Below are 23,384 nucleotides of genomic sequence, written 5' to 3' on the forward strand. Positions count from 1 at the left end.
TTTTGTACATTTTTGGGGGAAATGGTAACTACCTTTTTTTGGTGGGGGAGAACAGTGCATGAAAACAATACAGCATCTGGAGCATGGGGTGGGGGTGGGTGGCAGCTGCCAAGACAAGCTGTCAACTTGTTCCTGTTGCCACTCAAGGCAGCTAATCTCCCATGCCCATCTCAAATGGTACAAATAAGCAAGGAATGGGCTCCATTCAGTTTAAGCTTTCCTTTATTCAAAATGAATTCATAGTCCTACATTCCTTTTGGTTCAGTTCCTTGTAATATAGTCAGTGAAATATGTTGGTTTGTCATCTGTATTGTGGTATTTACAGATAGGTAGCCGTGTTGGTCTGCCATAGTGAAAATAAAAAAATTCCTTCCAGTAGCACCTTAAAGACCAACTAAGTTAGTTCTTGGTATGAGCTTTCGTGTGCATGCACACTTCTTCAGATACACTGAAACAGAACTAACTTAGTTGGTCTTTAAGGTGCTACTGGAAGGAATTTTTGTATTGTAGTAGGTTATTCATTTATCTTCCATTCTCTCTCTCTCTCTCTCTCTCTCTCTCTCTCTCTCTTTCTTTCTCTCTCTCTCTCTCTCTCTCTCTCTCTCTCTCTCTCTCACACACACACACACACACGGACACCAATTTCTACTGGCAATAAAAGCATATGTATTATTTTCAGAGAAAGAGACAGGTCATGGCTCTGGCATGAGATTCTGTAGGCTGTTCTAGTTATCTCTTTGCTGCAGCATATAATTATTTGGTTATGAAGTCGCTTAAAGACCTCTTAGCCTTTCAGATAATATACTGATAAATTATGTTTTGTAAATTTGCCCTGTTCCATTTTAGGTTCTTTAGAGAGCTTGAAGCAAGGCATCAGAATAATATCTTCATAGATGATATCAGTGATATTGTGGAAAAGCATACTGCATCAACCTTTGACCCTTATGTGAAATATTGCACAAATGAAGTCTACCAGCAGCGAACACTCCAGAAACTACTGTAAGTAATTGAAGTTGCTATTTATATCATGGGTATACAATCTTTTTTTTTATCCTGATGAGCCCATTTCCTTCTGTAAAATCGTCCAGTGGGGCCACATGGGTGTGGTGAGTAGAGCCAAAGGCAAAGCAACAAATGTAAATTTTACGTTTCTACTATCGGGTAATTCCAAGACTAGCAAAGAAGCATTATAAGAGTTCAGCAGCATATTCCAGACAGGCAAAAACACTCAAGGAGGCCAAAGGGTAGGGCAAGTAAAGAGTATAGCCTCGGGAGAGTCCCAGGGACCATATACAGTCAAACCTTGGTTCCCAAATGGCTTGGTTGCTGAACAAATCGGCTCCCAAATGCCACAAACCCAGAAGTAAGTGTTCTGGTTTGGGAACGTTTTTCAGAAGCTGAACGTCCAATGTGGCTTCCGCTTGAGTGCAGGAAGCTCCTTCAACCAATTGGAAGCTGCTCCTTGGTTTTTGAGCAGTTTCAGGAGTTGAACGGACTCCCGGAACGGATTAAGTTCAAGAACCAAGGTACCACTGTAGAGAGTTCAGGAGGACCACATTTCCACCTGGGCCTGAAGTTCCCTTTCCCTGATAAATGAAATAGCCCTTTTAATTCAAATGTTTGCAACTTAAAAGGACAAGGTCTGAATTAGGCAGTTAACATTATTCATAATTCATAGTTCCTTAATATGTTCTGCTTCATTCAGCAGAACTCACGGCGGGAGGTGGGTTGCCCTAGCTGCAGAGATCTTGATTTTGCTCAAATCCTGCATTTAATGCTATTACTGGAGATTTGAAAGATTGATTACACACACACACACACACACACACACACACACACACACACACACGAGTTCAGGTGATAATATTTTGACTTAATCTGCCAAAGCACGAACAAGCCCTTTGTCCAAAAATGGCAAGCAAACTCCAAAGTTCTTCAGTGAACTGTATTTTACTAAACTGGAACAAGTTTCTAGTTAATAGCTTCAGAACAAAAGTCGGGATATTTAGCCAGCTTGAAACCACAGATGACTATCCCTGCCTTGTTCTGAAGCTGCTAACAACACTTTTCCAGTTTGGGTGGAATGGGACACCATAGCTAATGGAAGGAAGGAGTTCCTGGTTTGTTTACTGGTTTAGGCAAAGGGAAGAACGAAGGGTGTGTGCACGTAGGCTAAAAACTCATTCATATGTCAGCTTATTGAGCAGAAATTCGAATGTGGCCATAGAGTTGCATGTTCCTTGCCTGTAAATGGTTTCTATAGATGCAAAATGGTACAAGGCATTGAAGGAGTTTCTAGCTGCTGATCCTCAAACCCCATTTCTTCACCAGTCCTTCCTCTTGCTCACCTTTCCCCTCAGCCTCTTGTGAATTTGTCCTGTAACAAACAAGAGAGGAAAGTAGTTGAGGAATTTGGTGGATGAAGAACCAGTGCTCATTGGCAGAGCAATGTGCTTTGCAGGCAGGAGGTCCCAGGTACCGTTTCCAACGTCTAAAGATTGGGCTGGGAAGAGACCTCTGTCTGAAAGCCCGAGGAGCATCTGCCAGCCATAGTAGACAGTACAGAGCTTGATGGACTCAGTGTAAGGGATCTTTCTGTGTTCCTTAGTTCCTATCAGTGACACAGGAGAAGCAGTGCCTGCTGTTTCATGATGCATTTCCATGTGTAGAAACATAGGAAGCTTCCTTATACTAAGTCAGACCATGGGTCCACCTAGCTCAGCAATGTCCACATGAGGTTGGGGATTCTTAGGCACAGAAAAGCATTAGCACGGTTTCTGGGAAAGTACCTGACAAACAACCGAACAAAAAATTCATAGGATTCATAAGTAACTTCTAAATTAATTCTCTCTTTAAAATTATTGTTGTTTTTGGTTAGGGCTACAAATCCAGCATTCAAGGAAGTATTGTCGCGGATTGAGTCCCAAGAAGAATGCAGAAACTTACCTATGATTTCTTTCCTCATTCTCCCAATGCAGAGGGTCACGCGACTTCCGCTGCTGATGGATGTAAGAGCGGCATATTTCAAACTGTATATCTGTATTTAAAGTTGGTTTTAGAAACCATGCTTTGGCTGCTGCCACCACCATTTTAGCTCAGCTTTTCTTTACAGTTGATTGCTTTGTTGTTAAGAAAAAGTCTAGGTTTTCCTATTCATTTTTGGCATGAGTGCCCTGATTTGGACATTGTTAACACCTGATGTCTGCTCAGGCATGTGATTGCTGGTCTGAGGGAGACTTTCTGCTGGGCAGCCTAGGTCCCATCAACCTCTCTTGGATTTAGGTATATTAACTGTGCGTTGGATTGCAGTCATTGTTTTCCCCGCACTCTTGCCAGTAATGGGCCTTACTTCTGTCCCTGAATTTGATGTTTCTTTGATGAAGGATGACTATCAATAGTTACTTGTCATGATGGTCATAACTCCATGCTCAGATGCACCATGCTTCTCAATAGCAGTTAGGGACAACTGTGGGACAGGATTATTGCCTGCTTGAGGGCTTCCTATAGGCATCTGTTTGTCCACTGTGGGAAACAAGATGGCGGCCTAGATAGGCCTTTGGCCTCATCCAGCAAAATTCTTTTTATGTTGGGACTTTTTATTATTATTATCATTATCATTATCATTATCATTATTATTATTATTAGAAGGTCATTACAGTGGTACCTTGGGTTACAAACACCTCAGGTTACAGACTCCACTAACCTGGAAGTAGTACCTCCGGTTAAGAACTTTACCTCAGGATGAGAACAGAAATCGTGGCGCGGTGGCAGCAGCAGGAGGCCCCATTAGCTAAAGTGGTACCTCAGGTTAAGAACAGTTTCAGGTTAAGAACAGACCTCCAGAACGAATTAAGTTCGTAACCAGAGGTACCACTGTATTTACTTGTAAAATACTGAAGCAATGGCTTTTATAGCTGAAGGTCGGAAAACAATTCTCAGTTTAAGAGGGGAAATTATATGAAAGAAGTTTTCATAGCAGTTTCAAGTAAAAAATAGTCAATTTTAAACCAGTTGTCATATGTCTAAAGTAATGCTCCATCAACTAGGGTGTAATTAGGAGAAAGCACTAATTTACTTCTGTGAAAGCACTCTGTTGAGAACTTCTGTAAAAGGCAGTCAAATTTAAGAAATCTAAAATATAGTTCTTAGTCATCTTAATTGCTAACATTCCCTTTTTTAAATAAATTGCTGCGCATCAGGGTTTCAGCCTTAACGATTGATGCAAAAAAATTGTTTCATTGAGAAGTGTTTCCCAAAATAAATCCTCATCCAGACACTTCAGAGTATTTAAAATTGATTGCATATAGCAAACAGAAAGAGCTGAAATTTGTATTTGCTTAGAAGAAGAGGAACATCTCCAACAGGTACCAGAATAAGACAGTTGTCTGATATAGTAGGAGGGAGTTCAGGTAGGTGCTGCTACAATGAAGGCTTGATTCTGACATCAGAGCTGTATATGGATTTGCACACCTGTACCAGCACCTTGAACTTAGCTCAGAAGCTATTTAGCAGCCTATGCAGTAATTTCAGCTTTGGCATAATTGTGATGGCAATACATTAAACTTTTAAAAGGATCAAGTGTTTCACAAAGTTGATACCCTCTTTACTTCAAAAACTTTACTACTGTCCCTGGTTAACGACAGAGGCAAAATCTAAACTGCAAAGGTCTGAGTGGCTCAGCAGGAGGTAGATCTCCTGCCTCCATAACTCTCTATACCAATCAGCACTAGGTCTGTTCTTCATGAAGACCTTTTCGTTGTAATTAATTTTGCTCAGGTCTGTGTGCCAGAAATTCAGGAATCATTATTCTCCGAACTGCATTCCGCCTGTAAAAGCAACATACTGCAAGGGAACTGTTTAATATAGCGTTTTGGCTTCTCTCACAAAAAAACATACTACGTCCCCCTCGTCATTAGAAACATATCAGTGCAGGATGTTTGCTTTGGTTCTGGTTCTGTTTTCATAGCTTGCTAATGAAAGCAAGTCTACAAAATGTTGCTGTAACGATCAGACTCCTTTTACTTTTATGGTGTTCCTCAGAAAGAGAAATTTTTGAATTACATTTGCTATCTCAGAAGTTCTGAATTGCAAATATATTGGTGCTTCGCTAATGAAATACTTGGAATCAGTTTCTTGTTGGAGTTGGCATTGGGATGGGAAGGAGGCATTTCCATCTTGGAAGTAGAAAGGAAGGGAGGGAAGTGTGTTAAGTATAACTGAAAATGGGGTTTGGGGGACTTCTTCCTGGTTAGAGGTAAGAACATAAGAGTTTGCTGGATCTGGCCAATGGCGCATCTAGTTAAGCATCCTGTTCTCACAGTGGCCAACCATATACTTGCGAGAAGTCTGAAAACAGGATATGAGCACAAGAGCACCCTGCACCACCTGCAATTCCCAACAGGTAGTATTCAGAGGCATTGGAAGTATTTGAGGATTTCTGGATGGGTACCATCTCGACTCAGTGATTTTCCAGCTTTTCTCCATTAGGCCTAGAGCTTAATCTGTTGTCACCACTGGGTGCCTCAGACTCCCTTCCTGCAGAAGTTAGTTCAGGCACTGGGATATGCACTGTATATTTCATTGTGAAGACAGATGTGAAGAGTTTATTCAGCTTTTTCTGCAATTCTCCTTTACTACCACCTTTGACTCCCTTGTCACCCAGGGGTCCAACCACTTCCCTTAGTCAATCAGAAGGTAATCCTTCCCTCTTATCAAGTATTGAGACTGAGTTTCAAATTAATGGTAACTCCTGGAAAGAAATAACAACATACCTCACCATGTTCCCATTGGTTCTCTGGGTGGTGGTACATTTTGATTCTTGATAACAGATCTTGGGAGATCTTTGGCCCTCATTATGTTGCTGCACTTCAACTCCCATTAACAGTAGAAGGCATGGCCAACGGCTAGGAGTGATGGGAGTTGCACTTCAGCATCATCTGGAGGGCGAGAAATTCCCCACACATGCCCTGCAATATTGAACTTTTCAGCTTTGTGCAAATACAATATGAAATGCCGTATCACTGTGAACCTTAATTTACACCCCTCTAAATAGGCTTGCTCCTTGTTTCAGACTATTTGCCAGAAAACGCCCAAAGAGTCACCAAAATACGAAGCTTGCAAACGAGCTTTAAAAGAAGTAAGCAAGGTAGGTTTAGAGCCTCTGTTCTGTATCCATTGTCCAAACTTTCCGTATAACTTTTTGATGTTTTGGCTGAAGCCCAATCATGCACACTTACTTGAAGTAAGACTTGCTGAGCTCCGTGGATCACAACACCTACGTACATTCCATGCAGCTACATTTCCATCAGAATTACATGAGACATTTCTATTAATGGTGTGTGTGTGTGTTTTTTTTAGTCCATTACAAAGCTGGAAATGGAGAACAACATGGTTCTTGGTGTAAATAATTTTTAATATAGGTTAATTTATGGCTGAAATGCTTAACTAAATCAGTATGCCATTATTGTAATGTCAGTGGCCTGAATCTTTGATGTTCTGAACTGCTTAAGGTAAAGGTAAAGGGACCCCTGACCATTAGGTCCAGTCGTGGCCAACTCTGGGGTTGCAGCGCTCATCTCGCTTTATTGGCCAAGGGAGCCGACGTACAGCTTCCGGGTCATGTGGCCAGCATGACTAAGCCGCTTCTGGCGAACCAGAGCAGCGCATGGAAACGCCGTTTACCTTCCCACCGAAGTGGAACCTATTTATTTACTTGCACTTTGACGTGCTTTCAAACTGCTAGGTTGGCAGGAGCAGGGACCGGGCAACGGGAGCTCACCCCGTCACAGGGATTCGAACTGCCGACCTTCTGATCGACAAGTCCTAGGCTCTGTGGTTTAACCCACAGCGCCACCCACGTCCCTCTGAACTGCTTAACCCGGGATAATTGAGACTCTTGTCTGTCCCAGTTGTTCTGGAGAAAGAACAACGCTCAAGGCTCGTATCTAAAACTCATTCAGCAAAAGCCACCGTTCCACATATTTTGGTACCTGGCTAATTTCCACCATCGGTGGATCTTGAGCCACTTTCATGCAGACCTCAGTGCCACAGCATGTTGTGTGTCTTGTCATTTGCCTTTACTAGTCTCCTGGCTGCGTCACAGCCTTTCGATTGGACCAGTGCCAGCACCAGAAACTCCTTGCATGCTGAATAAATGTAGCAGAGAGAAAAGTTTAGCCGGGAGGAGGCAGGAAGGAAATTCTCCTTCCTCTGAATGAAAAGAGCCAGAAGAGGTGTTGAAGTAAAATTAGAAACTGAAATTAAAGGCTAATGTTACTAATTGTAATTAGTATGATTTTAAATAAACTCAGAACGAAAAGGAAGAGGAAAAGAGTGAGAGGCTTTTTTAGTGGGTAGGAAAGGTAAAGAATGAGAGGGAGAGAAATGTTCACTGATTCGAGGGAGTGAATAGGGCACAAGGTGAGTATAAAAGAAAGGGAGAAGGAGTTACAGAAGAAGGGTAGAAATTTTTAGAGGCCTGTGACAGTGGTAAGGGGTAAAGGAAAAACGCTTCCCATTGTTAGAGCCCCTGGATCAGCAAATTTTGCCTACACGGGGAGGCTGGGTTACAGTGCCTCCAGAGCAAATGTCTGTACTTAGTGGGATGAAAGCTTGCCACAAGGAGAAGGCTGGCGAAGAATTTAGCAATTCCCAATGATGGATTTAATATCAACAGAATATGATGTCAGTAATTTCCAGCTGATTTTTGCCCAACTGCCTTGATCTGCCACCATTTTGTGACTGTTTTAAGCTCAACAGCTTGGATCCACCCCAGGTGCCGGTGTGGGTTGCTACGCCGCTGAAAGGAGGTGTGGTTTCTCTCCTGCAAGCCGTGTTTTGCTGAATATACCAGGGTACTCAGTACTAGGAAGTGTATGAGTGAATTTATAGAGCCTTAGCTATATTACCTTCTTATGGGCACCCAAAATATGGTGGATTACAACAGCTGCATTAGTAAAGAAGAGCTTTCTTCCCATGCAACCTGACTTTTACATATCTCACTATTGCCTTGCAATTATCTCCAGTGTTGTCATGCATTCACCATTCCAGCGCTTCACCTTTAATCCCCTTATTTCCTCTACTTTGTTTTTCCCCATTCTACCTTATTTTATCTATCTTATTTTTCCTCATTCATATATAGCCTGAGCAAATGCCCCAGAGCTTCCCCCACCCTGCCCTGTTTTCTCCCTTCCCATTTTGCTTGTGGATCAAGGAGTAAGAACAGTGGGTAAAGATTTTGGGATAGTTAATTGTTTATTACAACAACAAAATCAGTAAAACAAAAAAATCAGTAAAGAAAGAAAAGAAGAAAATAGGTACATCAGAATATAGACACATCAGAAGGGCTGGGTTTTTATGTTTTGGATATATGCATTCCAGCTTTTTAAAGTTGGACTTTGCCTAAGACTATGTGCATTCTGGACTACACTTAAGTTGTTAATATGCAGGCAAATTTCCACTTTTTAAAACAGTGGGATTTAGAAAGCAAAAAGTAATGTTATAGGGGTGGGGGGAGAAATACGGAAATTGGTTAAATCAGATACGGTTATTGAGGGACAAACTTTGCACGTTGATGTTGCAAGGTAATATTATGCAGGCAATATTTTGAGAGTTAACTGTGAGGACAGCAGAGTGATGTGCATAAAATTCAGACCAGGAAAGAGGAGAAGAAATTCCATTTCCCTTGCCTAGTACTGCTTCACCCTGTGAGGTTGTCACTAAATTATCACTGATAAGCCTGACTTTTATCTTTGGCTCATAAAAAATGCTTCTGATGGCTTGCTAACAGTTTGCCAAATAGTTCTCAGGCAGAATATACCCTTAGGGCCTTTTTAAAAAGTCTTTATCTTCATCTTCTCCAAATTACTCATTACTTGCACTGAATTCATTGGCTACTAGGGAGAAAATAGCTTAATATGCCTCCTACACACAAAATCGCTAGAAATAGAAATTGCTAACGTAACTGCTTTCTATCGCAGAAGCTCCAGGTGGATTCCTTCTCCCCTGAAAATGGGGTAGGGTAGGTCTGTAAAGCCATAATAGGGACATATATAGAAATCACTTGCTTTATTGCTGTTGTAGCGAGTATTGGCAAAGGCAATAGTGCTCACCATCAATATCTTTCTTAATGATGCTTTTTGTGGGAAACGGTGTGAGTCGATGGCCTACACTATTGTGGTTCAGGAGTTTTGATCATTTCTTTAGGGGGGGAAGAACGAGAGAAAAAAATCTTATAAACTTTCCACACCCCCCCCCAAAAAATCCCCCATTTTCTGTTCCTCACCATGATTAATAAAAGAACAGTGGTACCTTGGGTTACATACGCTTCAGGTTACATACGCTTCAGGTTACAGACTCCGCTAACCCAGAAATATTACCTCAGGTTAAGAACTTTGTTCAGGATGAGAACAGAAATCGTGCTCCGGCGGTGTGGCGGCAGCAGGAGGCCCCATTAGCTAAAGTGGTGCTTCAGGTTAAGAACAGTTTCAAGTTAAGTATGGACCTCTGGAATGAATTAAGTACTTAACCCGAGGTACCACTGTATTTGCATACCGCCAACTTGTGTAAAATATCATGGAGGTGTGCAAATACACACAATAAAACACCATAAAAGCAATACAAATTAATCATTAAAATGTCACGCTAATCAAGAAATTTAAATAACAGCATAGGCTTGTTGGCATAAAAAGGTCTTCAGAAGACACCAGCGGTATTGCAAGTGTTAGTTAAATGTTCAATATTAATTACAAAACTTGATTAGGCACCTTTATTTTTAAAAGGTATCACTGGCTTGGTTCATATGTAATTCTAAATCAGGTACCCCCAAACTCGGCCCTCCAGATGTTTTGGGACTACAACTCCCATCATTTCTAGCTAACAGGACCAGTGGTCAGGGATGATGGGAATTGTATTCCCAAAACATCTGGAGGGCCGAGTTTGGGGGTGCCTGTTCTAAACAATAATGATAAGAAGACAATCATGGGCAAGCCTTTGGTTCATCTGCTTCCAGTCACTTCATTGCTGCACTGGAAGAGGAGAGCAGAGGGGAAAGTATCCACTTCCATTTTTAAACTAATGGCTGGCTGTTGCTTCATCTGAAAAGGACAGGCCAGTAAGTTTAAATCAGGAGTAGCCTGTGGGCCAAACCTGGCCTTCTAGGCCTTCCCATTTGGCTCACGAGGTCATTTTGGTGCACCCAGCCACCCTACACATGACATCGTACATGACTGCAGATGCAGTGTGGGTAAGTGGGTGGGGGCTACAAAGGAACAAGCAGGAGCCTAAAGTGGGATCCTGATTTTTCCTTAGCTAGTTTTTTTTAAAAAAAGATGATTCATCTTCAGGTGCAATGAAAAACATCTGGTTCGCTTAAACGAGTGTTTCCCAAACTTGGGTCTCCAACTGTTTGTTTGTTTTTTTACTACAAATCCCATCATCCTGCTAGCTAGGGATGACAGGAGGGGTAGTCCACAAACAGCTGGAAACACTGATTTGAACCAAGGATCAAGGCTTCCAGTCTCCTTTTCATGCTTGCAGATGAGAAGGGTGTGTGTGACCCTGAGGCTCATTCTTGTAGTCTAACATTAAAATTTTGTGTTACGTATGAACCAGACTACTTGGCTTTGTTACCTTTTTTTAAAAACCTGACTGATTTCTGAAAAACACACAAAAGTATGTGGCTGTGATTTGCTAATGTGGCTTATATGTAATGCAACAGCACAAGTGCTTTAACCCACAATGTTTCCTTACTTGAGGTCTTATCCTGCCAAAGTTAAGTCGGCAGGGCTTCAAGGTGCTTAAAATTGACTAGAATGTACCCTTTGTTATCCACATATATTAAAGTAACAGTGGCATTGCACTGTGGCTTGGTCCATGTTTCCCATTGCAAGCGTGTCTGAGCAGTAGATAAAAGAATAAATTAACATCATGGAACAAAGAATGAAATGATGAATACTTGAGTCAAGCTCAGGGTGTATGGAGCACATTGATGCCAACTCTGGTTTCTGTCTTTCCTTGAAATGCCCCACATTTTGTGTCCAAATGTTTACCTGCTATTCTTTATACTGGGACTGAGGATAGAATTTCATGTTTTGAGACAGATAGTCTATCTTGTAATGCTAATGTTGTGGCTTGCTGGGGGGTGGGGGTGCATGGTGCTTGTAGGGGAAAATCAGAAAGTGGGAGAAGTTAAAACTGTCCATAATTTCTTCTTGGCAAATGTTCCTAGACTGTCTTTTTTGTAGCTGTGCTTTGAGACTGGAAGCAAGCCTGTTTGAAGGCTGAAAACAGCCCAAGAAGCATATTTCTAGAGAAGAACCACCCAGTCCTGGTCAAAGATTGTTCCCTACAAATTACTACCCCATATTCATGTTTCGAAAACATGTTTACCAAGGTGACACATAATCAGGGTTCTAAGTTTTGCATAGGAAACATAAAGGAGTTGTGGTTTGTGACTGAAGAGGCAAAGGGAATTGTGCAATAGTAGGGGTGGCTATAGCCCGGTGTTTTCAAAATTGATGTGAACAGCAGTTCTTTTTAATAAAATATAAATTGTTTGCAGGAAAGGCTAATTTGTGATAAGTTATCTGTAAAGTAAGTGCTTTTCAAATCCCTTTGACCGCCCTTTCGCTTTCCACTGTTCTGAATCTCTGAAAAATAGTGCAATAGTACGGAGAAGCAAGAAAGCTTAATGGATATAAATAACATCAGTTGAATAAAATGTCTTCTTTCCCAGTTGGTTCGCCTCTGCAATGAAGGTGCTCGAACAATGGAAAGGACAGAAATGATGTACACTATCAACTCCCAGCTGGAATTCAAAATCAAGGTGTGATATTTGCCTTCATACTTCTGTTGTGCAAACTTTAACCTTTGCTTAGTTTTAATGATGGGCTGTCACAGCTAGAGTAAACTCAGTTTATTATCTGGGGAATTAGAGGTTGTTGATATGATGTTCTAGGAGGTGGCAAATAAGTTGATATTCTGAAATTGGCAGTGGTGCTTGAAGCATGCAGAACAAGGGACTTATCTCCTGATGGAAGTCTAGTTACTCAAACCGAGCAGGAAAATGATTGGTTTTTTTTTTAACACATACATTCCCTTACCTGAACATTTGCCTCAGATAATCATACACAGTCGTACCTTGGATCCCAAACACTGCAAACCCGGAAGTGACTGTTGCGGTTTGCGAACATTCTTTGGAGCCCGGATGTCTGATGCGACTTCTTTGGCTTCCTATTGGCTGCAGGAGCTTCCTGCAGCCAATCAGAAGCCGTACTTTGGCTTCTGAACATTTTGGAAGTCAAACAGACTTCTGGAACGGATTCCATTCGACTTCCAAGGTACGACTGTACTATAATTCCTATTCAGTGTAATATAAAGAGTCCTGGAAATAATTGTTTTCTCTTTCTGCATGTTTGTTTTTGCTTGTTGAAGAACTTTAATGTGTGTTTAAGACAACTCTCTCTCTCTCTCTCTCTCTCTCTCTCTCTCTCTCTCTCTCTCTCACACACACACACACACACACACACACAATGCTAAACGCTTGTACAGTGATACAATGGCAAAATCTGTTTAATTGTAATTAGCTTGAATTTTGGAGCATAGGGCAGACATACAGCAATAACTAATATCGGTCATATTCAGATAAATAGACCATCTGAAATTGACTTAGTTGGATATCACTCGTAACCCATTTCAGTGGGTAGTGCAGCCCAGACTGTTTCCTAACCTTGGTTAAAATTCTAAATATACAGAGAAACCAGGATGTAGCTTAGTGAGCCAACAGTGGTAAGACTTGTTAGTCAACTTTCAAGCAGAGAGGCTGAAGAGAAAGGGAACCTATTTGAACCGTGTTTGTTCCATGCAGCTCCAACACTTAAATGATGGTTAATGCAAACCTGTTTTGCACAGCTAAAAGTTGCTGCAATAGCATAACTGTTTAGTTGGGATACTGCCCATACTCTTTGGAATTTTTTTAAAGATACATACATTTTCTATTCAAAATCAGAAACATACTTTGCTCATATAGAAGAAAACTTTGAGTCATTTGCTAAACATGGACAAATGAAAACTCTCACTTAGGAGTGGTTGTTGTTGTTTTTAAAATGTTATTAGATATTTATTTCTTTTTGCAGTTTCCAACCTGCCACAAAGCGCTCCAAAGCCCTCAGGGCTGGTTTGCATTATGATGGTGCCTTTTGTTCTTAATGTAAACCAGATTGCATGATTTATAAATTGTTTGATCTAATTGTGGTATTTGAAAAGCTGAAGTGACTACTTATTTCAGGAATTATTTTAGAGCATTCCTCCTTTCCTTTTGTATTCAGAAATCTAGGTTTGGAAGGAGCTCAGAGATTATTATAAATGTGCACGCATCTCTCTGGGGGAGGTGGGGAAACATACCACAAAATCTTACTAGGGGCTTAATTGCAATTTCCTTACTTTGTAGCCATTTCCATTGGTTTCTTCTTCCCGATGGCTAGTGAAAAGAGGTGAATTGATAGCGTATGTGGAAGACACTGGGCTTTTTTCTAAAAGGACTTCTAAGCAACAAGTGTACTTCTTCCTCTTCAATGATGTCCTCATTATCACAAAAAAGAAAAGGTAAGCCCTGCACTGGATACGTGAGTCTGTTACACTGGAAAAATAGATAGATACCATATTTTTCACTCTATAGGATGCACTTTTTCCCCTCCAAAAATTAAGGGGAAGTGTGTGTGCGTCCTATGGAGCAAATGCAGGATCCTTGGCTTCAGCAATAAGCCTTTGGAGCGCAGCGCGAGTTCCCGCCGAAGGAAGCTGAACTCACGCTGCGCTCCGAAGGCTTCAGGGATAGCCGCCTGAAGCCTCTGGAGCGCAGCGGGAGGTCCTGCTGCGCTCCGGAGGCTTCGGGTTCCTTTTGCTGAAGCCGGGAGAGCAAGCCTCTCCTGGCTTCAGCAGAGAGGGAGAGCTGCGCAACGCCCCTTCAGCCAAGCGGGAGGAGAAATGGAAGGGGCTCTGTTTCTCCTGCCGCTTCGCTGAAGGGGCGCTGAGCAGAGAGGGGGAGGATTTTTTTATCTTGTTCTCCCCCTCTAAAACAAGGTGCGTCCTATGCTCCGGTGCGCCCTATAGAGCGAAAAATATGGTAGCTGCCTGCTCTCCCTCTTTTAGATGTGGATTTAGGGCACATTGTATGGGGCATTCAGGGGAGTAAAGAGAAGAGTACATGTGTAATGCTTGAAAGACACGTGGCAACTCATGCAAGTTCCTTTGTACGTCTTTTTCAGCCTCCTGCTCTCCTTTAAAATATTTTATCTACTTAATCGGTCTGTGCATTCAACTGGACTTACAGGTGTAAGCTTCAGCCAGTGATGGTGATTGGATGTAAAATTAATCCAGCCATAGATTGCTAGTACATGGCAGGTTTGTCTTGTCGATAGGAATACTTTTAGCACTGGGTTAATACTGTGTGTACATTTTAAAGAAGAAGATTGCAAATTCTTTGCATACCAGATAACATCATTAAAAGAATTAGATGTAACTCTTAACATCGAGCAAGCAAGCTGAAAGGCATTCGAGCAATGAGATTTACTCAGGTTTAGTACTAAGCATCTATAAGAAGATAAAATGCAGCATTAGACATACTTTGATGGTTCTTTACGCTTGTGCTTCTTGAACTGTGGGTCATGATTTGTTCCTGCGATAGGGGCTCTAAAGGCGTAGTTAGTTTATAAATGGGGTCTTGAAAGGCTGAGTTGGTTTACAGGCAGGTTCCATTTCAAAATGTTTGAGAAGTACCACTTCAAATGTTGTTAGCGTTGGAGGTTGGTACATTGTTGTTTCTATGTCTTACTTCAATGGGGTATTTTATTTGTATTAGTTATATAACCTGAGTCTTTGGAATGGTGTAAAATGCACATCCATGCTGCAAACCTGTATATGTCTGTTCCCAAGTAAAGCCACAGAGGAAAGACGGTGGGTTTTCTTTTGAAGTCATTAATTTAACACACATTTTTTTATAGTTATGTAAATTTGGGATGGCTCTGAGACTTATCGTGATTTCATATTTTTAGGCTGCAATCCTAAAGTGGGGAAAGCAGAGGGAGCTGGAAGCTATTTTGATGCCACATCCTTTGAGAACATTGGGAGGGAACTTCACTAAGCCAGTTCCAAGGCTGACATAATTATCTCCCTTCTTGGTTCTACTGACATTGGCGCCACAATGCCAATAGGTCAATGGAGGTTTTCACAGCAGCTGAAAGAAAGCGTCTTTGAGGCTGGACCTCTCTCTGTGCCTTGAGAGACACAGAGGGCAATCTGATGCTTCCTTTTGCCCCTGGGATGTCCTCTCAGGGACCCTAGCGACCCTAGGGCTTCAGGGTTAGAGACCTGTAGCAATTAGATGCAGTTAGCTACTTACCTGGAGTGAATAGCAGTTGATTCATGTCAGGAAAGTGAGTGGCATCATCTCTCACTCGCCACACTAAACTTTCTTTGGTCCTGAAAGTACAAAGCTTGGAGATTGTATCCAGCTGCTCACACAATGGCACTTTCCTTTCCTCTACTCTCCCTGCAAATCCCCTAAATCTGCTCCAGAGGGTCGCCCAACTGGAAATGGAAGTCTGCTGCGTGAGCAGAGGGTTGCTGGATGCAGCCTTCACTTGGTTTTAATCAACAGGAGAAAACAGCTGCAGTAGTGATATCTATTCTTCCTGACCCAGAGATTGAACACTGAACTTTTTTATCGCTTTGAGGTCCTCTCCCCTAGCATGGAAGATGAAGAGCAGACTCCATTTGAGGATCTCTCCCTCATTACAGTCGATCAGGTATATGAAGACGAGCAGCAAAGTCAGTCCTCAGGGAATGTGCAGGCGACCTTGGAACGGACAGCTCACGGAAGAACCCCGACCAAACCTAAGAGGAGGCGTGTAGTGGTGATAGGGGATTCCCTACTGAGGGGAACAGAAGCAGTGATCTGTGGGCCTGACAAGATGTCTCGGGAAGTGTGGTTTCTCCCCGGGGCTAAGATCCAAGATGTAACTGAACGACTGCAAGGAATCATAAAACCCACTGACGAATACCCCTTCCTCTTGGTTCATGTGGGAACCAATGACACTGCAAGCAATAGCCTCCAGAAGATCAAAAGAGACTACGAGGCTCTCGGCAGGAAATTGAAGCAACTAAATGCACAAATTGTCATCTCGTCTGTCCTCCCAGTTGAACGACGTGGCCCAGGGAGAGAGGGGAAAATAGTGGAAGTGAACAGCTGGCTTCGCAAATGGTGTAAACAGGAACGGTTTGGATTCTTAGATCACGGACTTCAGTTTCTTGAAGATGGACTTCTGGCAAGCGATGGGCTGCACCTCACAACGGTTGAGAGGAATGTTTTTGCCAAAAATCTCAGAAACCTCATCAGGAGGGCTTTAAACTGACTAATGTGGGGGAGGGAGACAGTGCTCCTGAAGGTAGGAGTCTATCAATTGATGAAGATGATCATCCAAATGTCATAGACCAAATGGAGCAAACAGCACGCAGACCTAGTGGTGGGAGGAAAAAATCCTTAAATAAGAGACACGGGGGAATGATTAATGGACTTCAATGTCTGTACAATAATGCGCAAAGCATGGGAAATAAACAAGATGAGCTTGAGCTCTTGGTACAGCAAACTAAATATGACATAATAGGCATCACTGAAACCTGGTGGGATAAGTCCCACGATTGGAATGTAATAATGGAGGGATACAATCTATTTCAGAGAAACAGACCAGACAAGAAAGGAGGAGGAGTGGTGTTATATGTCAGGGATGTGTATACCCGTGAAGAGATCCAAGATTTAGAACCTCAAACCCAAAGTGAGAGCATTTGGGTCAAAATTAAGGGAGAGAAGAATAACAGTGACCTCATTGTGGGAGTTTACTATAGATCCCCAAGCCAAACGGAGGACATAGATGATGCCTTCCTGGAACAGATGGCCAAGCATGCAAAAGGAAGGGAGATAGTAGTAATGGGGGACTTCAATTACCCGGATATTTGTTGGATGTCAAACTCAGCTAAGAGCATAAGGTCAAACAGATTCTTCACTGGCCTTGCAGACAACTTCATTGTCCAGAAAGTGGGAGAAGCAACAAGAGGAACAGCCATTTTAGATCTGGTCCTAACCAATGTTGATGACCTGGTTAGTGGGGTAGAAGTGGAAGGATCATTAGGCGCGAGTGATTATGCTCTTCTGAAGTTTACTATACAGTGGAAAGGAGCAGCCAAGCATACTAGGACTCAATTTCTTGACTTTAAGAAAGCCGACTTCATAAAACTTAGGGAAGTGCTGGGTGAGATCCCATGGACAGTAATACTAAAAGGAAAGGGAGTTCATGATGGCTGGGAGTTTGTTAAGAGGGAGATAGTAAAAGCACAACTTCAGGCAATACCAATGAGACGGAAACATGGAAGGTGCCTAAAGAAGCCAGGGTGGCTATCTAAAGAACTTTTAACTGAGTTAAGATTAAAAAAGGATTCGTACAAAAAATGGAAAAGGGGGGAAACCATCAAAGAGGAATTCAAACAAATAGCCAGCACGTATAGACACAAAGTCAGAAAAGCTGAAGCACAGAATGAACTCAGGCTTGCTAGAGAGGTTAAAAGCAACAAAAAATGCTTTTATGGGTATGTTCATAGCAAAAGGAAGAACAAAGAAACAGTGGGGTCACTCAGAGGAGAAGATGGGGAAATGCAAACAGGGGACACAGAAAGGGCTGAACTCCTCAATGCCTTCTTTGCCTCAGTCTTCTCCGATAAAGAAAACAATGCCCGACCTGAAGAATTTGGAGCAAATGATTCAGCAGAGGAAACACAGCCCAGAATAACTAAGGAGATAGTACAAGAATACGTGGCTAGTTTAGATGTATTCAAGTCTCCAGGGCCAGACGAACTGCATCCAAGAATATTAAAAGAACTGGCAGATGTGATCTCAGAACCACTGGCAGTCATCTTTGAGAATTCCTGGAGAACAGGCGAAGTCCCGGCAGACTGGAGGAGGGCAAATGTTGTCCCTATTTTCAAAAAAAAGGGGAAAAGAGAGGACCCAAATAATTACCGCCCAGTCAGTCTGACATCAATACCAGGGAAGATTCTGGAGCAGATCATTAAGCAAACAGTCTGTGAGCACCTAGAAAGGAATGCTGTGATCACCAATAGTCAGCATGGATTTCTGAAAAATAAGTCATGTCAGACTAACCTGATCTCGTTTTTTGACAGAATTACAAGCCTGGTAGATGAAGGGAACGCAGTGGATGTAGCCTACCTTGATTTCAGCATGGCATTTGACAAGGTGCCCCATGATATTCTTGTAAAGAAGCTGGTAAAATGCGGTCTTGACTATGCTACCACTCAGTGGATTTGTAACTGGCTGACTGACCGAACCCAAAGGGTGCTCATCAATGGTTCCTCTTCATCCTGGAGAAGAGTGACTAGTGGGGTGCCACAGGGTTCTGTCTTGGGCCTGGTCTTATTCAACATCTTTATCAACGACTTGGGTTATGGACTCAAAGGCATCCTGATCAAATTTGCAGATGACACCAAACTGGGAGGGGTGGCTAACACCCCAGAGGACAGGATCACACTTCAAAACGACCTTGACAGATTAAAGAACTGGGCCAAAACAAACAAGATGAATTTTAACAGGGAGAAATGTAAAGTATTGCACTTGGGCAAAAAAAACGAGAGGCACAAATACAAGATGGGTGACACCTGGCTTGAGAGCAGTACATGTGAAAAGGATCTAGGAGTCTTGGTTGACCACAAACTTGACATGAGCCAACAGTGTGATGCGGCAGCTAAAAAAGCCAATGCAATTCTGGGCTGCATCAATAGGAGTATAGCATCTAGATCAAGGGAAGTAATAGTGCCACTGTATTCTGCTCTGGTCAGACCTCACCTGGAGTACTGTGTCCAGTTCTGGGCACCACAGTTCAAGAAGGACACTGACAAACTGGAACGTGTCCAGAGGAGGGCAACCAAAATGGTCAGAGGCCTGGAAACGATGCCTTATGAGGAACGGCTAAGGGAGCTGGGCATGTTTAGCCTGGAGAAGAGGAGGTTAAGGGGTGATATGATAGCCATGTTCAAATATATAAAAGGATGTCACATAGAGGAGGGAGAAAGGTTGTTTTCTGCTGCTCCAGAGAAGCGGACACGGAGCAATGGATCCAAACTACAAGAAAGAAGATTCCACCTAAACATTAGGAAGAACTTCCTGACAGTAAGAGCTGTTCGACAGTGGAATTTGCTGCCAAGGAGTGTGGTGGAGTCTCCTACTTTGGAGGTCTTTAAGCAGAGGCTTGACAACCATATGTCAGGAGTGCTCTGATGGTGTTTCCTGCTTGGCAGGGGGTTGGACTCGATGACCCTTGTGGTCTCTTCCAACTCTATGATTCTATGAACAGCTGTCACAGCTGCCTTTCTCTCCCTTGAGGGACCTGGAGAGGCAGCTACAGTAGCTCCCATTTACTGTTAACGTGGACATGAATGCTAAGATGAATGTATAAGTAAGGATAGTGCAAACAAGATATGTGGGGTGGGGCTGTCCAAAGGGTTTGGCTAGAAATAATATAGCATTCATTCATTCATTCATTCATTCATTCATTCATTCATTCATTCATTTCTCTCTCTCTCACACAGTCACTCACTCACATATATATGCACAAACAGAGAACTCCAATATATTAGCAAAATGGTTCTATATTTTTCTTGCATATTGAATTTTGTGCACCACTTTTTTAAAAAAAATATATATTAAGTGGGCTATAAGTGTTCTTCAATAATGATTTTAAAAGAACCAGAACACAAGAGTAGCATCCTTAAAAGGGTTCTAAAAAAGACCTTGGAAACTAATAACCAGGGTGGGGGCATAATTCCATAGGGAAGGTTATGTTGAGCAGAGAGGTACGCAAATGCAGAATCATATTTTCCAGAGGAATGTAGGCGAAGAATCCTGCCGTGAAGTATGCACATACTTCTTTAGACCTGGTTCACTATGTATTCCCCACCCCCTCATGTACTCAGTTATACTTTGTCTATTTTACAGCAGTTTTTTTTTTTAAAGAATCGTTCAGTCTGCTCTGCATCCTCATTAACAGCAAGACAGATACCTGTCAAATTGGTTCACACACATTTAAGGAAGGGGATACATTTTTTTTGACGCTATGGTTATTAAATATTCTTTAAATATGAATTTTAGCAGGGAGAAATGTAAAGTATTGCACTTGGGCAAAAAAAACGAGAGGCACAAATACAAGATGGGTGACACCTGGCTTGAGAGCAGTACATGTGAAAAGGATCTAGGAGTCTTGGTTGACCACAAACTTGACATGAGCCAACAGTGTGATGCGGCAGCTAAAAAAGCCAATGCAATTCTGGGCTGCATCAATAGGAGTATAGCATCTAGATCAAGGGAAGTAATAGTGCCACTGTATTCTGCTCTGGTCAGACCTCACCTGGAGTACTGTGCCCAGTTCTGGGCACCACAGTTCAAGAAGGACACTGACAAACTGGAACGTGTCCAGAGGAGGGCAACCAAAATGGTCAGAGGCCTGGAAACGATGCCTTATGAGGAACGGCTAAGGGAGCTGGGCATGTTTAGCCTGGAGAAGAGGAGGTTAAGGGGTGATATGATAGCCATGTTCAAATATATAAAAGGATGTCACATAGAGGAGGGAGAAAGGTTGTTTTCTGCTGCTCCAGAGAAGCGGACACGGAGCAATGGATCCAAACTACAAGAAAGAAGATTCCACCTAAACATTAGGAAGAACTTCCTGACAGTAAGAGCTGTTCGACAGTGGAATTTGCTGCCAAGGAGTGTGGTGGAGTCTCCTACTTTGGAGGTCTTTAAGCAGAGGCTTGACAACCATATGTCAGGAGTGCTCTGATGGTGTTTCCTGCTTGGCAGGGGGTTGGACTCGATGACCCTTGTGGTCTCTTCCAACTCTATGATTCTATGAACAGCTGTCACAGCTGCCTTTCTCTCCCTTGAGGGACCTGGAGAGGCAGCTACAGTAGCTCCCATTTACTGTTAACGTGGACATGAATGCTAAGATGAATGTATAAGTAAGGATAGTGCAAACAAGATATGTGGGGTGGGGCTGTCCAAAGGGTTTGGCTAGAAATAATATAGCATTCATTCATTCATTCATTTCTCTCTCTCACACACAGTCACTCACTCACATATATATGCACAAACAGAGAACTCCAATATATTAGCAAAATGGTTCTATATTTTTCTTGCATATTGAATTTTGTGCACCACTTTTTTAAAAAAAATATATATTAAGTGGGCTATAAGTGTTCTTCAATAATGATTTTAAAAGAACCAGAACACAAGAGTAGCATCCTTAAAAGGGTTCTAAAAAAGACCTTGGAAACTAATAACCGGGGTAGGGGCATAATTCCATAGGGAAGGTTATGTTGAGCAGAGAGGTACGCAAATGCAGAATCATATTTTCCAGAGGAATGTAGGCGAAGAATCCTGCCGTGAAGTATGCACATACTTCTTTAGACCTGGTTCGCTATGTATTCCCCACCCCCTCATGTACTCAGTTATACTTTGTCTATTTTACAGCAGTTGTTTTTTTTTTAAGAATTGTTCAGTCTGCTCTGCATCCTCATTAACAGCAAGACAGATACCTGTCAAATTGGTTCACACACATTTAAGGAAGGGAAACTCTTTTTTTTGACGCTATGGTTATTAAATATTCTTACTTCATGGCCTGCAGTCCCCTCGGGATACCACTAAAATTCTCTCTCTGTCTAGTGGCTTGTCAGTTCCTGAGATAATCCCAGCAATGGAATGCAGCTGGACTTCTGAAATGTGGAGCCAGCCAAAGGTCAAATAATACTTTGGAATGTTACCTGTCCACAGTTACCAGCTAAAACTGAACTTCTGCTACACTCGCCAGGAAGAGATTTGACATAATTAAAAAGCCCTTTCCCAATTAAAAGGATGTCTGGATTTCTTAAACAGTTTGACTTGCCAAGTTAACAGAGCAACAAAAAATAATACTTTTAAATAATAAACTGCAGCGAAAATGCATTTCAGATCCTTGCATTTATTGATGAAAGAACTTCCCAACAAACAGGAAACGATAAATAAAAGGGAAAGGTGTTTTATTTGAGAAGCTGTTCTTGCATTCTTTGGCATGTGTGCGGATAAAAACTGGAATATAAGGAGCACATCAGAATGCAAGTATTCTGTTTCAGTGAAGTGGAATATTTTTCTCCTCACTGAATTCATTCTCATTCCATATCCATTTTCATACAACATCTGCTAGTCATCTTCTCCAGAGGTACTCCCATAATAGTGGTTATTGAGAGGGGTGGGAGTGGGGAGTTGGCATTGATTATATAGATATATTTGTTTACATTGCATACACAGTCTAACTCCACCCTCTGAAAACTGGACCCTCTCATTCCAAAGGAAATCGACTTTCTTCAGAAAAAAATAACCATTTGAATGCAGTTTTATCCAGATCATTTTTCTTGTTATGGCTAATCAGCGAATCTCTATATTGAAAGTGATGCAGTTTGATTTACAGTATGATGGATTACAGGGAGGGTGGATGGGGTGAACCTCACAATAAGTGTTTGAAGCTACCATACCTTTAAGACTTGGGGGAAATTACAGGTCTTGGGTATGGTAGAAGGGAATAAAAATCAATGGGTTTCGTTTTGTGTTATTGAACAGTTGACTGTAACTAACAACTAATGGACATGGAAGAGCTTCACATACACTATTTTTTTGGACAATATATCTCTGACTTTGGTGATCAATATGCCACATTGAACTGTAGAGGGAAAGATTATGGAATAGTTACTTAGTCTATAAGATGTACTGAGACTGCATGGTTCAGGTTTGTGTGTTCTTGTGTATTTATATTGTTGATGATTTCTTAGAGCTGATTTAGAATATTCTGTGGCAAAACGCAAGACTAGATATAAGTCACAGGTGAAAGACCATGTGAACAGATGGTATTATTTCTGTATGGGAATAATCATTACAGTATCTGTAACTGAGCCAATACATTTGCCACTCAGTACATAAAGCCGGCAAGGCTGTGCATCCATTAATCCAATAAGAACTTCATTCTTTCGTTGTCTTCTTGCATTTTACTTCCCATTTTGAAGTTGCTTCATCTCTTTCATCCACAAGTTCCAGTAAGAGATGAATAAGGACACTTATGTTGGACTTCGCCAAGTAGCAAGTTCTGCATTGGTGTAAAAATAGACTATTATAGTTCAGCTCTTGTCTGCGCTGGTTAAAAAGAAGCTTTATCAAAAGCATTTCTTCATATTTGTTTCAGTTCAGCTTCATGGCATGACACATCCTGTTGTGCATGTGTGAGTTCATGGTTCTGGAGATG

At 41.9% G+C, this 23,384-nt stretch overlaps 1 protein-coding gene across 3 annotated transcripts in view; it reads left to right on the forward strand.

The window, feature by feature from the left end:
- ARHGEF26 (Rho guanine nucleotide exchange factor 26) overlaps positions 1 to 23,384 on the forward strand; it is a 76,985-nt gene that overhangs the window by 37,055 nt on the left and 16,546 nt on the right. For all 3 annotated transcript variants that reach the window (XM_083504025.1, XM_083504026.1, XM_083504027.1), the window contains 5 exons: positions 847 to 999; positions 2,879 to 3,008; positions 6,071 to 6,145; positions 11,735 to 11,824; positions 13,448 to 13,602. In XM_083504025.1, coding sequence (XP_083360151.1) covers positions 847 to 999; positions 2,879 to 3,008; positions 6,071 to 6,145; positions 11,735 to 11,824; positions 13,448 to 13,602 — 603 coding nt within the window. The remainder of the gene's footprint in view (positions 1 to 846; positions 1,000 to 2,878; positions 3,009 to 6,070; positions 6,146 to 11,734; positions 11,825 to 13,447; positions 13,603 to 23,384) is intronic.

The sequence above is a fragment of the Podarcis liolepis genome (genome assembly GCF_965112155.1).
Source record: "Podarcis liolepis genome assembly, chromosome: 5".
Lineage (NCBI taxonomy): Eukaryota > Metazoa > Chordata > Lepidosauria > Squamata > Lacertidae > Podarcis > Podarcis liolepis.